We start from the raw sequence: 15,899 nt of genomic DNA, 5'->3' as shown, positions 1-15,899 counted from the left end.
GTACTTACATCGAAACCTGAAATTGTAGACAGACTAGATTACAAAACACCATTAGGAAAGAGCGACCATGTACTAATAGAATTCGAACTGAAGGAGCAAACAGACCTAAGAAGAAATGAGAAACATCGAATAGAAAGACCTATGTATAACAAAACGAATTTTGAGAAACTTAAAAAATTCTTTCGCAATGCAAACTGGGAAAAATTCCTAAATGAAGAAACAAGGATGGAAGAGAAATGGAATATACTAAAAGAAATTTATAATGAGGGTATGATCAAATATGTTCCACAACAAAAGCAAGAAAGAATATACATAAAGAACTGGTACAACAAAAAATGTAGTGAAGCCAAGGATAAAAGAGACAAAGCCTGGAAAAAATGGAAAAAAGACAAAAATAAGAGCAAATGGCAAACATACATCAAACTAATTAATGATTATGTGAAAATACACAGAAGAAAAGAGAAATTATGAAAAGGAAATATTGGAAAAATGCAAGGCACAACCGAAAATATTTTATAGATGTGTGAATGATAAACTATAAAACAAACAAGAAATAGAAAAACTGCGCCAAGGAAGTCATGAATACACAGAAGAACAAGAAATGGCTGAAGTTATGAGTAACCACTTCAAATCAGTATTCACAATTGAGAACACACCTGTGAGGGAATAGAGACAGAAATCCCCCCAAATGAAGGAAATAGCTGTAACAAAAAAGGAAATCAGTGACCAAATAAAAAACCTTGACGTTAGAAAATCGCATGGTCCAGATGGAATTGCAAATTGGATACTGAAGGAATGCGTAGAGGAATTAACAGATAAAATACACACTATAATCAAATGCTCGCTCAAAGAAGGAAAAGTGCCACAAGACTGGAAAAATGCAAACATTGTACCAATATATAAAGGAGGAGACAAGGTAAATTCAACTAACTACAGACCGGTCTCCCTAACAAGCACAGTAGCTAAAATATGTGAAAAAGTGATCAAAAGTAGATGGGTTAAACATCTGGAAGAAAAATCTATACTAAACCCGAGCCAATTTGGATTTAGACAGGGAAGATCATGTACAACAAACCTAATCTGCTTCTATTCAAGACTAATAGATATAATAGATGAGAGAGATGGATAAGCAGACTGTGCCTATCTAGATCTACAAAAGGCATTTGACAAAGTACCACACAAGAAATTAATAGGAAGATTAGAATCAATAGGTGGCATTGCAAGTAATTTATTAGAATGGATGAAAGATTTCCTGATTGGGAGAAAAATGAGGGTAGTAATTAGAGACAAATACTTGAAATGGGAAGAAATGATGAATGGTGTTCCACAAGGGTCAGTGCTGGCACCAATCATGTTTGCCATACACATAAACGACATGGATGAAGGAATTGAATGTTATATGAATTTCTTTGAAGATGACACAAAAATATTAAAGAAAGTATCAACAGAAGAGGACTGCAACTCATTACAATCAGACCTGGACAAAATCTGGAAATGGACTCAAAAGTGGGAACTGAACTTCAATATCAAGAAGTGTAGCATAATGGAGTTTGGAAAAAGCAGAAACAGAATTTCAAAAAATTACAAAATTGGTAAAAAAGAAATCAAAAAAGTGCACTCGGAAAGGAACCTTGGAGTGATAATCAGCAAAGACATGACACCAGATAGACATATAAACAAAATAGTTGGTGAAACCTACAACCTCCTAAGGTCAATGAAACTGCCATTTGAATACTTGGATGAAGAAATTATTTTAAAAATATCAGTCACATTGATTAGACCAAACTGGAATATGCAGCGACACTATGGACAACCAGTACTAAAAAGAATATAAGGAAACTAGAAAGAATACAGAGGGCAACAACAAAGTTGGCACCAGCTCTTTCCAAATTAACATACGAACAAAGATTATCGAAATTAGAACTACCAACACTATAGCAAAGAAAAGAAAGAGGTGATCTGCTGACTATATTTAGAATCATGAAATGGAAATCCTTGACAGAAAAAATTTACAAAAAAATGAAAATGGAAAAACAAGAGGTCACGAAAAGAAACTAAAAAAAGGAAAACTACAGAAGAGATCGGAAAAAGAATAGCTTCCCACACAGAATGCTGGATATATGGAATAACTTAGATAAAGAAACAGTGTGTGCAAATACTATTCAAATTTTTAGGAAAAAACTTGATGCTGAAAGATACAGAGACGGGTCACCATGAGCATAGCTCCCTTCCCGTATAATACAACTAGGTAAAACTAGGTAAATACAAAGATGGGTCACCGCGAGCATAGCTCCCTTCCTGTATTATACAACTAGGTAAATACACACACAAACTGGCAGTCAAACAAATAGGATGTGCCTGAGAATGCTCCATGAGCAAATGCTAAATATAGTGAATCATCGACGAAAAAGTGGTGCAATATCTAGTTGTAAACAAAAGGAAGGGGGTTGATAGCAAGTGGCAGAACCATGATGTAGCAAAATGATCAAGATTAATAAGAATAAAAAAAGAAGGGAAATGGATAAAAACGATAAACCGACATATGCTGAGACAACCAAAAGAAGACTAGATACGAGTATGAATCGCCTTTGGGAGTACATACATATATATACCAAAGGCTTTTTCCCCTTTACAAGGGAGGTAGCCAAAAAGAAAAAGGCACAAAAACCATTCCCACCCATTCCATTCCTAAATACACTCCACTCCCCTCCACCCCCTACCCTCCCTCTTATCTTAGCACCTCCTGGATGATGGGACATCCCTGCATCTTGTCCCCTGCCCTGGGTCAGAGGCAGTGTCGCAAGACACAGCACATCCACAGTAAGGTCACTTCATTAAATCGGCGACTCCCCTCTCCGTTCCCCCATGCATATAAGGAGATGGGGAGAAATCCCTTCAGGCTGCGTCAAATTTTGCTCACACATACTACCTCACCCCCCATCCCCCCACCCATTCCACCTCATGCATCACATCATCATCCATATACAACCATTCTCCATTCACCCCTGTCTTCTGTCCTCTCCCACCCTTCCTCAACAGATATTCCCCTCTTCCCCAAAGCCACTTTCACCCCATCCATCCATCTCATCCTAGGTCACCGCCTCATGTTCACTCCCTCCACATCTGCCTTCCATACCTCTTTTACTAGTCTTTCTTAACTCATTCTTTCCACGTGTCCAAACCATCCCAATACTCTTTCATCCACCCTATCTCCCAGCTCCCTTACCACCCCAGTTCTTCTCCTCACCTCCTCATTTCTCACTCTATCCAGCCTAGTAACCCCCATCATACTTCTCAGACACCTCATCTCAAACATATTCAAACACCTCTCTTCCTCTCTTATGTTCTATGTTTCTGCTCCATACAGTGCTGTTGGCACAATCACTCCTTTATACAATCTCCTCTTAGCATCCATTCCCAAATGTCTATTCCTTATTACACTTTTTAATCCATCAAGGCATTTACTCACTTCTCTCAATCTACATTCTACCTCCACCTCCACACACCCCTTTCCTGCCACATTTGCACCCAAATATCTAAAACTATCCACTTACTCCAGTCGCTCTCCCTTAATGCTCACTTCCAGTCTGCTGCCACTTTCACCCATTGTACATCTCATCACCTTACTTTTACACACATTTATCTTCAGCTTTCTTTTTTCATACACTCTCCCAAACTCTGTCACCAACTTCCTCAATCCCTCCTCTGATCCTGCCACAAGCGCAGTGTCATCCGCAAACAACAGCTGGCTCACCTCCCACTTTTCTCCATTTTCATTAAATATCTCCATTCCCTGACCTACCACCCTTGCATTTACCTCTCGCACCACCCCATCCATGTATAAGTTGAATAGCCAGGGCAACATAACACATCCTTGACGAAGTCCCACCTTTACCTCAAACCACTCACTCCCTCCATTTCTAATCCTGACGCATGCTCTACTACTCTCGTAAAAACTCTTGACAACTCCTAGAAGCTTTCCTCCTATCCCATACATCTGCAAAACCTCCCACAGTGCCTTCCAGTCTACCCTGTCATAAGCCTTTTCCAAATCCATAAAAGCCCTAAAAACATCCTTACCTTTTCCTATAGCTTTCTCACATATCTGTCTAACCACAAAAAGCTGATCTACGCAGCCTCTACCTGTCCTAAATCCACAATGTTCCTCACCAATTACTCCCTCTATTTCTCTCCTAATTCTCTCAATCAAGATTCTCCCATAAGCCTTCCCAACTACACTTAACAAGCTAATCCCTCTGAAACTACTACATTCACACTTTTTCCTTTGTAGAGAGAAACTATAGAGGCACTCCTCCAGTCCTCCGGCACTCTACCCTCTCTCCAGCAAACATTAAATAACCTCACCAGCCAGTCCACCATCACTGTACCTCTTTTTTTTTAGACATTCTGCATGGCATCCTTCCAGACCAGGTGCCTTACCTGCTTTCATCATCTTAACAACTGCCTTCACTTCATCCTTCCTTATTTCTCCTCCATTTTCCTCACTTATCACTCTCATTTTCTTAGCACTTCCCACTGCAACTATCTTTCCCTCCCTATCCTCCTTCACATTTAGCAACTCCCTAAAATACTCTGCCCATCTTCCCCTTACTGCCTTCTCTTCTATTATCATCTCTCCATCTGCACCTTTTTCCTTTTCTTCTCTACTTGATTCGCCTCCTCTTCCTCCCTTAATTTCTTTCCAAAACATCTTTTTATTAGTTTCAAAATTTTCTATCATACTCTTACCCCATTTCACATCTGCTCTCCTCTTTGCCTCCTTTACCTTGTGCTTTACTTCTCTTTTCTTTTCTTTGTACCTCTCATGACTCCCTCGTCCTATTTTGTAACCAATCTGTGAAAGCTTGCTTCTTCTCTTCTACAACATTCTTTGTTCCTTCATCCCACCATTCACTACCCTTCCTTCTATTTCCTCCTGTCCTTCTTGTTCCACACACCATCTTTCCACACTTTTTGACTCCCTCCTTGAACCATCCCCATTCCACCTCTACTCCTAGTTCTACTCTATCCTTCACTCCCTCCCACTTCTCTCTCAGCTTCTTCTTGTACTCCTCCTTTTCCTTTAAAGAGTTCACTCTAAGCACCCCCCTACCTTTTGTCCTTTTCCTCTTTCTCCATCTATCCTCCACTCTCAACTTACCTTCTACCAAAAAATGATCTGATATTCCCCCACTCTCCCCCCTTAGCACATGTACATCCTTAACTCTTCCTATACTATCTAGCACTACATAGTCCATGCTCTATCTACCACCCTTCCATCCACCACCCTCTCCCATGTGTACTTATGCTTGACTTTCTTACGAAACACCACTTTGGGAGTGGTTAGGAAAAAAATGTGCAATATTGATGGTCCTAGATATGAAGACAAATTATTCCATGGATTCAGAACAGAAAGAGGTATGGACCTCAAAAACATACTAGTAAGCCAAGAAATATTAGAGACAAAAAGGGAAATTGTTGAATGGAAAAGGGAACATAACCATTTATACAAAGAAGTGAGTGAATTGAGAAAAGAAAATGCACTATTAAGGGAAATGGAAAAAATGAAAAATAAACTGGGTATAGTAAAAAATTATAATGAAAAGATGAAAAATTATGAAACAAAAATGAAACTTTGTTGAGGGAAGTTAATGAGAAGATACTAATACAGGCAGGCAAAGTTGGTGAACAAAAAAATTATGGAAATTAAAAATCAAATAAGACAAAAAAAAATACTAATAGTCAAAGAACAAATGAACGAAAGTACTAAGGACACTGTGATAGAAGTAATAAAGGAAAAAAGAGATTGGGTAAGAGACACAATAGGCAAAAAAAAAAAAAAAAAAAAAAAAAAATGTATTGGAATCTATGGTATTAAAAAGAAACATGGACTAATCGGATTCCAGGGGAAAAAGAGGAGAAGAATATAGTGAGAGAAATACTAAAAGAAATATAGGAGGGACAAGGATTTGAAAAGGAAATAGAGGAAATATACAGAATGGGGAAATATTCTGAAGAGAAGAATAGACTTATCAAAATAAAACAAAATTCGCAGAGGAATGTGGAAGAAATATTAACAAATGCAGGAAAACTAGCAAAAAGTAATAACTACAAAAATTTATGGATAAAAAAGGAACCGAGTGATGAGGAAAAATAGAATTAAAAAACACTAATAGAGGAAGCTAAGGAAAAGAATGAATAAAGAATGGAGAATGAAAGGATTCTTTTTTGGAGAGTGATGGAAATGCAGGAGCAAGAAGAAAAGGCAGAAAAGAAAAAAAAATTAAAAGTAACATATACCAACATAGACGGATAGATATCAGGAATAGATGAATTGAATGACTATCTGGAACAAGAAAAACCAGATATAATGAGGATTGTGGAGACAAAATTGAAAGGATCATTACCACCAAATAGTATAGGCCAAGGATTATATAATTGTTGGATCAGAAACAGAGAAACAATGCAGGGCGGTGGAGTCATGTTGCTAACCAAGAAAGGCCTAAATACGACAAAAATCACAGGAGAGAACAATGTGGAGTTCATTATGATAACAGCTGAGGATAGAGATATGAAAAATTGAAAGTATGCAGTGATTTATGTCCTGCCTAAAACTCATGCATGGAATGCCAGTGAACACTCCAAAATGCTGGAAGACACAAGACAAACACTAAATGAAACACTAAAGGAAATCTGGTAATTATGGGTGATTTTAACTTGAAACAAATATGTTGGGAAGAAATGACTGTGAAAGGTGGAGAAGATCACTGGGGAAACATATTACTGGAAATGACCATTGATTACACATTGACACAATGGGTCAAGGAAAATACTAAATATAGAAATAACAATGAACACTCAGGATTGGATTTGATATGCACATCAGAACCAAAAAATTGTGGATAAACTTGAATACAAGACACCAATTGGAAAAAGTGATCACATACTACTAGAACTAAAATTAATGAAGAAACAAATATAGAAATAAATGAAAAACACAGAAAAGGAAGATTAATGTATAACAAAACAGATTTTAGGAAACTTAACAAATATTTTCAAGAAGCAAATTGGGAAAAATCTAATAATGAAGAAACAAAGGTGGAAGAGAAATGGACAATTTGGAAGGAAATCTATAATATAGGAGTGCACATGTACCTAGACAAAAACAGGAAAGGGTATACATAAAATCCTGGTACAATAAAAAGTGCAGTGAGGCAAAAGACAAAATAGATAAAGCCTGGAAAAGGTGGAAAAAAGAACAAATCTGAGAAATGGAAAATATACACCAAACTAAGAAATGAATATGTAAAAATACATAGGGGAGGAAAAATAAATTATGAAAAAGACATAATAGACAAATGTAAAGATCAACCCAAATTATTTTATAGATATGTAAATAGCAAACTGAAAAATAAACAGGAAATACTTAAATTACATCAAAGTAACAGAGAATACACAGAAGATATGGAAATGGCAGATATTTTGAACAAACATTTCAAATCTGTATTCACCAAAGAAAAAGAAAATCTACAAAACTGTGATCAAAGAAATGAAGTAAGATTTCCTCCAATGAAGGAATTAAATATTACTCAGAATGAAATAAGGAATCAAATATTAAAGCTTGACATTAACAAAACACATGGAGTTGCAAACTGGATACTAAAGGAATGTATAGATGAACTAACAGGAAAAATATACAAAATAGTTGAATGCTCACTCAAAGAAGGAAAATTACCAGGAGACTGGAAAAATGCCAATATAGTGCCAATATATAAGGGAGGAAATAAGGAAGACCCAACAAATTGTAGACCAGTGTCCCTAACAGGTACAATAGTTAAAATTTGTGAGAGAATCATCAAAGATAGATGGACAAAATATCTGGAGGAGAACAATATACTGAACCCGAGGCAATTTGGATTCAGACAGGGAAGATCATGTATCACTAATTTGATTTGTTTCTATTCAAGATTGATAGATATATTGCAAGAAAGGGATGGCTGGGCAGACTGTGCCTTCCTGGACTTACAAAAGGCATTTGATACCACACAGAAAATTGCTATATAAACTAGAAACAATAGGAGGCATACATGGAAAACTATTGAATTGGATGGAGGATTTCCTACAAGGAAGTAAAATGAGAGTAGTGCTCAGAGACAAATTTTCAAAATGGGAAGAAATGAGTAGTGGCATCCCACAGGGGTCAGTATTAGCTCCAATAATGTTTGCTATATATGTGAATGACATGGACGAAAGTATTGAACGTTACATGAACTGCTTTGCGGATGACGCAAAGTTATTAAAGTGTATAAACTCCAAAATAGACTGAGTCATTACAGAGTGATCTGAACAAAGTCTCAGATTGGAGCAAGAAATGGGAAGTAGAATTCAACATCAAAAATGCAGTATAATAGAGTTTGGGAAAAGCAAGAATAGGATATCAGGACAGTATAAAATTGATGGAAAAGAAGTAAAGAAAGTAAATTCTGAAAGGGATCTAGGAGTAATCATCACCAAAGACATGTTGCCAGATAATCATATAAATAAAATAGTTGGAGAAACATACAATTTGTTGAGATCAATAAAAGTGGCTTCTAAACACCTGGATAAGGAAATCATAAATAGAAGAAAAAAAAATAGTCACCCCTCGTTATTCGCAGGTCTTTTTATCTGCAGTTTTGACTATTCATGGATTTCAATTGAATAAAAAAAATGAAAGAAAAAATAAATTTTGACCCATTGGAAAGCCACTAATGCATCCCGCAGCCCATCCTGCTCGCGTGGGCCACAGGCAGCATGACCCGCCACTCAGTTCACATGTGTTCTTCAAGGTAAATAATTATAAGGTGAATAATCGCAGAATAAATATTTTTTCTATAGCTGTTCATTCATCAGTTTCCTGTTGATCAGTACCAAATTTTCCCCAATATCAGCAATAGCTTGTCTGAAAATAGCAAAAAACTAGACCTATGTTCAATTGTATCACTCAGAGCGCTAGTGCATCGACACAGTGCCTATCGACCAATCGTTGGCCGCAGTTGACTGTTGACTGCGCATGCCAGGCCAGGCGTCACTGCTGACTATTGTGTTTATGATACTTTAGAATAAAAATATTAAATTCACCAAAGGTTTTATTACACGTATATTGAGTCCATTTCATTGCCTGCATATTTTAGTAGTTGAATATGATTGTATTTCTTCACTTTGGCTCCAGATTTACAATATATTTCACAATATCAGGAGATGTTATCAGCTGCTCGCTGCCGATGAGACTCAGCTGCTCGCTGTCGATGAGACTCAGCTGCGGCGCACTGGTGTAAGACAGAGACTGTGACACTACCGGCCTCTGGCGGCCGATAGTGGAACCAAGCCGTTTGACTCACTCAATGACTCACCCCCGACACTGCATGGGTGTAGATTTGCTGCGGCACTGCGCGGGTTAATATCTTGATAGCTCTCTCTCCCTGCACACCCACATTCTTTTTTTACTCTCACTGAAGCCCCTACACATGGCTCCTGGATGTACATCTTCATCATCTAAGAAGAATGAAGTCAAGAATGGAAAAGTGGCAAAGAGAAGCAAGAAGGTGATGACCCTAAAGGAAAAAAGCCATAGATGAAGGCGAAGATCTCCAGTCGTGGTGGGAGAGCTATAACCTAGCACATTGCTAAGAAGAATGAAGTCAAGAATGGAAAAGTGGCAAAAAGAAGCAAGAAGGTGATGACCCTAAAGGAAAAAAGCCATAGATGAAGGCGAAGATCTCCAGTTGTGGTGGGAGAGCTATAACCTAGCACATTGCTTAAAGATTATAAAGGAAAGCCTCAACGAACTGAGTGAAAGATGTGTGAATTCATCATGGAGGAAGCTTTGGCCTTCAGCTGTCAATGATTTTGCTAGATTTCCAAGTGCGGAAGCAGACATCTTTAAGATTAAATTCATGGCAAGACGTGTCAGGGGAGAAGGTTTTGAAGACATGTGGGAAGAAGAAATTCGCAAAGAGTTACTGGGAGAAAGAGGAGAAGAATTGACTAATGAAGAGATAGAAGATTTGTTGAATGAAGTGGAAGTGGAAGAGGATCCGGCAGAAGAGGAAACTTCATTACCACAAGCATGGACTTTGGAGAAATTGGAAGAAATTCAGAGAGCCTGGAAACATCTTGAATTGCTGATTTCCCAATATGATCCCTCTAGAGAGATCAATCATTGCCAAAAACAAATTTGAAGATGGTATATCTCCTTATATGGAGATTCTGAAGGAGACAAAAAGAGAACATTCACAGCTCCCCATCACCATGTTCTTAAAGAAGGAGCCTGCAGTACAGCCTGCTGAGCCAGTGCCACAACCTTCAATGTTTGGATCCTCAGCATCATCAGAAGCAGCAGCAGACATCTTGAGGACATCTTCAATTGATAATGACTTAGAAGAGTGGTAAAAGGTATGTAGTCATTCCTTTATGGTGTTATTGATTTTCCTTATTCATGCTATTTTCATTAAGTTTGTTACAAGGTATGTTTAATTAAACATTTAAATATTCATTGTACAAGTAAGAATTTATTTAAAACTTCTAAATGCTTTTACTAAGAATGTTATATGAAGGAGTGATTGTGCCAACAGCAATATATGGGGCAGAAACATGGAACATGAGAGAGGTAGAGAGAAGCAGTTTGAATGTGTTTGAGATGAGGTGTCTGAGAAGTATGATAGGGGTTACTAGGCTGGATAGAGTGACAAATGAGGAGGTGAGGAAGAGAACAGGGGTGGAAAGGGAGCTGGGAGATAGGGTTGATGAAAGAGTATTAGGATGGTTTGGACACACGGAAAGAATGAGTGAAGAAAGATTAGTAAAAGAAGTGTGGAAGACGGAGGTGGAAGGAGTGAATATGAGGGGGTGTCCTAGGATGAGAGGGATGGATGGGGTGAAAGGGGCTTTACAAAAGAGAGGAATGTCTGTAGAGGAAGGACAGGAGAGGACAGAAGATTGGGGTGAATGGAGAAGGGTTGTATATAGATGAGGCTGTGATGCATGAGGGGGAGTGGGTGGGGGATGGGGGGTGAGGAAGTATGTATGAGAAAAATTTGTTGCAGCCCGAAGGGATGTCTCCCCGTCTTCTCCCTTTTTGCACGAGGGGACGGAGAGGGGGGGTCACCAAATTAGTGAAGCGGCCTTGCTGTGGATGTGCTGTGTCTTGCAACACTGCTCCTGACCCAGGACAGTGGACAGGATGCAGGGATGACCCATCATCCAGGAGGTGCCAAGATAGGAGGGAGGGAGGAGGGTGGAGGGGAGTGGAATATATGGGAAATGACATGGGTGGGAGTGATTTCTATGCCTTTTTCTTTTTGGCTACCCCATGTGTAAGGGGGGAAAAGCCTTTGGTATATGTATGTACTAAGAATGTTGTACAGATTTTGCAGAGTTGTCTACGGGTGTGTGAATGGAGAAGCAGCCGCCAGCCAGAAGTGGCCTACACATTCCTACACAGCCATGCACAGAGAAGCTAGAGGATGAGAAGTCGAGAACAACAGCAGTGGTGAAGTAGTCAGCTGGAGTGATGCAATTATTTATTGGTTAATAAATGTTTTGTTGTTGATATTTGTCTTGGGAGTATTTCCTTTTATGCCATGCATTAAAAGTTGGATTTTAGCAATGAAGAAGTAGGGTAAGAAATACAAGATATGAAGTCGGTGAGTGAATGGCCCTATTATGGGTCATATTGTATTATTCTTAGTTTATTAAGTGTTATTAAATTATACTTGTTAACTGTTGATATACAAGAAGTGAATTTATTATAAGTGGAAGACATTTAGAGCATGTTTCAACTGTTAGTAGAGAAGTGTGGCTAGAATGAAGCACGAGAGTGCGAGTTTTGGCGGTGATATTCCGTAGATTTTCAATGGCTTTCTCAAAAAGTGTTTTCACAGTTTTAGCCATTCATGGGGGTTTTGAGCAGGGCTGTAGAATCGGAACACAAAACCTCCGACTCTGACTCCAACTCCGACTCCTCTATTTTTGGCACCACCGACTCTGACTCCAACTCCTCTTCATGTAATTAACTGATTATGGCCTACATATTTTATAAAGCCTATACAACACACATACGCTCCAATCTTGAAAAGACTTATATCATTATATCAAAGAATAAATATATATGTTATAGTGTGGCTTTCCTATGTTTGACCTCTTCATTAATACTTTATAAGTGAAGTAGAAACAAAAATTTTCAAAGGATATTGAAGAAAATTCAGTAAAAAAGAGATTCTATAATGTAAGACATTTGGCATAATATATATCTTTGCAAATAAGTGATAAGTACATTTCAAAAACAAAAATACTGTACTTTATAACAAAGGTTGAAATATAACCTTCATAAAGGATATACAAACCTAATAATAAAAAAATATATAATGGAAGGTTTTTTTTTACATATATAGTTTTGCAAATACAAAAAAAAAAAAAAATTAAAATACTATACAAAAGAAGTTTAGGCAAATTTCTTGAAAGGAAACAGTAAATATAGAGAAAATAAACCTTATCGATACAAGTACAGTACAAGGTCGAGTGTTACAGCTGAACATGTATGATACTGAAAGGTATATGCATCATACATACTTTTTGGGTATCATTATCCTTCATGTTTTCATACCTTCTTTTGTCTTAACCCCTTCCATACGGTGCCGCACACGTAGGCGTCATGGGGAGCGAGTGTATTCGCGAGGCTGCCATATCGGCGTCTTGATTATATTTATTGTAGTCGCCCCTCCATAATGACATTCTTTCTAATTCTTTTGTAATCGCATTTTCTATGGTTATCAAAATTCACGGGTGAAGAGAGAACGATCGATATAAGCGGTGACTATATTTTATGATGCGAGTATTATTACGACACGTCGTACGGCTGGCATTGGTTGCTGCCACCGAGATCTAAGTCCATGACGCCTACGTGTGCGGCACCGTATGGAAGGGGTTAATGTACTGAAATTACTGACACAAGTACCTCTTGGTTTAACTACATACTGGTACTGCTATGCGATTATTGCGATGAACATTACTCTGGTTCTGGAACCGATCTTATCGATATGAGCACAAAACAAGATACAGCTGATATGTTTGAAACCTGAATTTTTTTTTTCCACTTTAAATATCCTTATTTCAATAATTCATTGTTAAAAAGTATAGAGGGAAAAAAAGAAGGGGAAAGGAGAGAAGAGATAGTATTATTGCATTAGTCTACAGTTAAAATCATAATTATCCTACTGTTTGGCAACACAGCAGTGGGAGAAACCACCAAACTGATGGAGTAATGGAAATGATGCATATGGAACTTCACAGGAATATTACAGCCCCCGTGACTGTGTGTCAACAGAAGGTGTAATATTGAGGTGTTTAATTTATTCAAGTAATACTTTGGATGTTTATCATTCTATGTATAAATTTGAAAGCCAGCGTTGCACTAGGACGTTTTGGGGGTTTAGTGGAATGACCATGAAGATAAGACAATGAGATTTATTACATTTGATAAAATTATGTTTTTTTTTATATAATGTACTTATAAGGAGTGTGCACTACATAACTCTACAGACTAAACAAAGGCCTTACAAAGAGTAAATTTAACTTGAGTCTGAGTCAGAGTCAGTATATTTTTAACGACTCCGACTCCAGTGACACCGTAATTGCTTCCGACTCCGACTCCACAGCCCTGGTTTTGAGAATGTATGCCCTGCGAATAACGAGGGAAGACTGTATTACAAAACCTGATAAGGCCAAAACTGGAATATGCAGCACTGATATGGTCACCCAGTACAAAAAAAAGAATATAAGAAAATTAGAAAGAATACAAAGAGCAATGACAAAGATGGCCCCAACACTTTCAAACTTAACATTTGAACAAAGACTGGCTGAACTAGAATTGCCGACCCTGGAACAAAGAAGAGAATGAGTGGACCTACTAACCATCTACAGAATTATGAAAGGAAAAGAATGCCTTGATAGAGAGGACTTATTAAAGTGGGACAGAGGAAAAACAAGAGGACATGCAATGAAACTCAAAAAGGACAGCTACAGAAGAGACCTGAAAAAGAACAGCTTCACACACAGACAGATATCTGGAATAAATTGGATGAAAAAATAGTGTGTGCAAACACAATACAAGAGTTTAAGAACAAACTTGATCTTGTGAGATACAAAAATGGGTAACCATAACCATAGCTCCCCTGTAAAATACAACTAGGTAAATACAAGGTAAAGACTAGACTATATCTTGGTGGTTCAGGATCTTGAATGTATGATGTCAGCCCTCTGTTGACAATGCTTCAATGTCAGCAGCTTTAGGGTTTCCAGTCTTTCAGGGTAAGACATATGTGATAGTCCTTGCACCATTCTGGTTGCCCTCCTCTGGACCTGCTCCAGAACATCTCTGTCTTTCTTCAGTTTTGGGCTCCACACCACTGAAGCATATTCCAGGTGTGGCCTCACCAGACTCTTAAAGAGCAGGCAGAAGGTTTCCTTGTCCAGGGAAGCAAAGGTATGTCTTATTGCTCCTAGGACCTTATTTGCCTTATTGACCTGGGCATGCACATGACTGGAGAAAGACAACTTGCAGTCAATAATTATTCCAAGGTCTTTCTCCTCATCAACTTCCTCCAGCATATGCTGTGCACCATCCAGCATTGTCATAGTGTATCTGTGTGTGGGGTTGTTGTTGCCAAGGTGCATCCCCTTGTATTTCTTTGGGTGGAATAGCATCTGCATCCTAAATGCCAGTCCTGCATCTGATCAAGGTCCCCCTGCAGATCCTCATTCTGCATATCCAGTTCCTGTATGACCTCAAAGAGCTTAATGTCATCTGTAAACATCAAGATCAGTTTGTTGAGGAGTTGTGGGATATCACATATGAAAATGGAGAACTGGAAGGGGCCCAGAACCAATCCTTGCGGGACACTTGAATATTATTTGTTCAATTCTGAGTACTCCCCCACCACCATCACTCATTGCCTCCTACATAAAGGAGGAAACAGGGAAGATCCTACACACTTTAGACAGGTGTCCCTCACTAGTACAATAGCTAAAATATGCAAAAAGATCATCAGAAGCAGATGGATCAAACATTTGGAAGAAAACAATATAATAAACCCCAAACAATTTGGTTTTAGAAGTGGAAGATCGTGCACCACAAACCTTATATGCTTTTACTCGAGACTGATTGAAATAATACAAGAGATGGTTGGGCGGACTGCGCCTTCCTGGATCTGCAAAAGGCTTTTGACAAGGTACCACACAGAAAATTAATCAACAAAATTGAAAAAATAGGAGGAATTCAAGGCAGGCTGTTGGAATGGATGAAGGACTTTCTAAATGGAAGAAAGATGAGAGTGGTACTTAAGAGATAAAAACTCAAAATGGGAAAAAGTCAAAAGTGGCATCACTCAGGGCTCTGTTTTGGCTCCCTTAATGTTTGCCATATACATAAATGATATGGACAAAGGAGTGAATTGTTACATGAATTTCTTTGCTGACGATGCTAAATTGCTCAAGAGAGTGAAAACAGAAGAAGATTGCAGATCGTTACAAGATGACCTACATAAAGTATGGGAATGGAGTCAGAAATACGAAATGAATTTCAACATCAAGAAATGTAGCATAATGGAGTTCAGAAAAGGCAAAAATAGAGTTTCAGGAAAATATATGATTGGAGACAAAGAAGTAAAGAAAGTTAACTCAGAGAGGGACCTAGGAATAATCATCTCAAGTGACTTGACACCTGACAAACATGTAAACAAGATAAATGGAGAGACCTACAATTTGTTAAGATCAATGAAGGTGGCATTCGACTACATGGATGAAGAGATGGTTAAGAAATTGTTACATTGGTAAGACTGAAACTAGAATATGTTACATCAATG

General features: G+C 38.1%; 2 protein-coding genes across 3 annotated transcripts in view; both read right to left on the bottom strand.

Moving 5' to 3' along the window:
* LOC143039377 (transcription elongation factor 1 homolog) overlaps positions 1-15,899 on the bottom strand; it is a 47,729-nt gene that overhangs the window by 12,834 nt on the left and 18,996 nt on the right. The window lies entirely within an intron of this gene.
* On the bottom strand, positions 14,266-14,673 carry LOC143039243 (uncharacterized). The gene has a single exon (XM_076209111.1). It carries the CDS (start codon positions 14,671-14,673, stop codon positions 14,266-14,268), a length of 408 nt encoding a protein of 135 aa, XP_076065226.1.

The sequence above is a fragment of the Oratosquilla oratoria genome, chromosome 26, assembly GCF_046742065.1.
Source record: "Oratosquilla oratoria isolate Oo_2021 chromosome 26, ASM4674206v1, whole genome shotgun sequence".
Classification (NCBI taxonomy): domain Eukaryota; kingdom Metazoa; phylum Arthropoda; class Malacostraca; order Stomatopoda; family Squillidae; genus Oratosquilla; species Oratosquilla oratoria.
Note: the sequence above shows the minus strand (reverse complement) of the source record. Positions and strands in the feature narration are given on the sequence as shown.